The sequence below is a fragment of the Chrysochloris asiatica genome, unplaced genomic scaffold, assembly GCF_000296735.1.
Source record: "Chrysochloris asiatica unplaced genomic scaffold, ChrAsi1.0 scaffold00168, whole genome shotgun sequence".
NCBI classification, from domain to species: domain Eukaryota; kingdom Metazoa; phylum Chordata; class Mammalia; order Afrosoricida; family Chrysochloridae; genus Chrysochloris; species Chrysochloris asiatica.
The window spans coordinates 1,866,506-1,868,086 of record NW_006408686.1 but is presented as its reverse complement, the minus strand read 5'-3'; the positions used below and the strand labels follow the sequence as shown (position 1 = coordinate 1,868,086).

Here is a 1,581-nt window from a genome sequence, read left to right as displayed (position 1 = left end):
TATCATTAGACCACACTAGGCAGTGGGCAGGGGGTGACTACATCATTACACAACTGCCACACCACTCAGAATCATGGCCCACTCAAGTTGACACATGTTTCTGGGGGGACACAATTTCATCCATGCCACCACACTACATAATTTGGGTCCCAGCCCCTAATGAAGCTACCACTGACAGAAGGCCCGTAGAGCAGACGGCTGATTATGTATCTGTGCAGTGAAGGGTTCACCCAGCAGCCCTGGCTTGTCCTGACCCTGTTGGCTCCAAAAAAAATGATGCTGTGAGACCTTGGAATATCCTACCTGGACAGTGTTTTTGTTTGCCTGGGGTCTGGAATCAAACCACATAGTCCATGTTAACAAAAATGATGGAAGTCTCTGCAGACTAGGTAAAATGGCTAGCCATGTCGACGTGACTGACTCCCAATAAAAAGCCTGGACCCCGAAGCTCAGGTGATCTTCCCTGGTTGGCAAATCTTCAAGCATGTTGTCTCATGTCACTAGCGGAAGGTGTAACTTCAGCACTGTCAGTAAGATTCCACGGGGAGAAGTGAACCTGGAAGCTTGTGTCTTCTTCTGGACTCTGCCCTACGACTTTTCCTGTTCTGATGTCAGTCTGTCTCCTTTCACTGTAATCAACCAGATTCTCGTGTATTTCAGTACAACAGCTTTGCTGAGCTCTGTGAGGCTTCCTAGTGAATCACTGAACCTGAGGGTGGTCTTGGGGGGCCTCTGGGATTCACCACTCCTTTCTTCATTTCTCAAACAGATTCACATCCCATCTCTCACTGCTATCTTACGGATAAGTGCAATGAGGAATATAACATAGCCACACACTACATTTTCATCTCTTCCCTTTTATGAAGTAAGGGAGAAATGTTTGCTCTCTGATGCCCAAAGTGCAATTTTTGAAGAGAAGAAAAAGTTCAACCCACCTGAAACATGGTCTTGTCCTCTGCTTCTTGGGAAGGGGCTGCGGCTTGAGTACGAATCGCTGCAGGAGAGAAAGGAGCCATGAGGAAGAGATGGTGCCGCCTTTGAGCTCTTAGACCATCTCCCTGAACCTCAGGAAAGCGTACAGCTTTACATATTGGATTCCTCACACCTCAGCAAGTCCTCATTCACCCAACAGCCTCCCTCTCCACACCCAGCTTATACTCTCTGAGCCCAGAGCCTTCTTCAACTCACCTCGCTCCTCATGTCTTGACGTCAGCGTCTCCATGGTCTCTCCTGGGCCTTCTGAGAACAGCAGTGGTTTTATCAATTCTCTAGTCTTCCTAACCTGGAGAAGCAAAACCACAAAGGGCTTCCTCATGCTTGAGGTTCTCCATGCTCTGAAAAGGAGTGTCAGAGGGGTGGGTACCTGTGGTCACAAGTACCTGCCGCCCCTTCATTCTCCAGAGCCTGATGGGTTCCCACGTGGACTCAGGAACTTGAGGTTATCTGAGCCCTTTCTCCTGTGTCTCTAGGAGGCATCACGGCCTCTGGGTCCTCCTCACTCAGGGGACATTTAGGGGTGGCTGTATTGATAGGCCCTGCTCTGGAGGGGTGCACAGGGCAGAGCCAGTAACACAGCATGTG

General features: G+C 49.6%; 1 protein-coding gene across 1 annotated transcript in view; it reads right to left on the bottom strand.

Annotated features, from left to right (window-relative positions):
• The window catches only part of ZNF229 (zinc finger protein 229), a 33,918-nt gene extending 32,696 nt beyond the window's left edge, over nucleotides 1–1,222 (bottom strand). Inside the window, exon 1 of the mRNA XM_006871489.1 lies at nucleotides 1,189–1,222. Coding sequence (XP_006871551.1) covers nucleotides 1,189–1,222 — 34 coding nt within the window. The remainder of the gene's footprint in view (nucleotides 1–1,188) is intronic.
• Nucleotides 1,223–1,581: the final 359 nt, after the last annotated feature.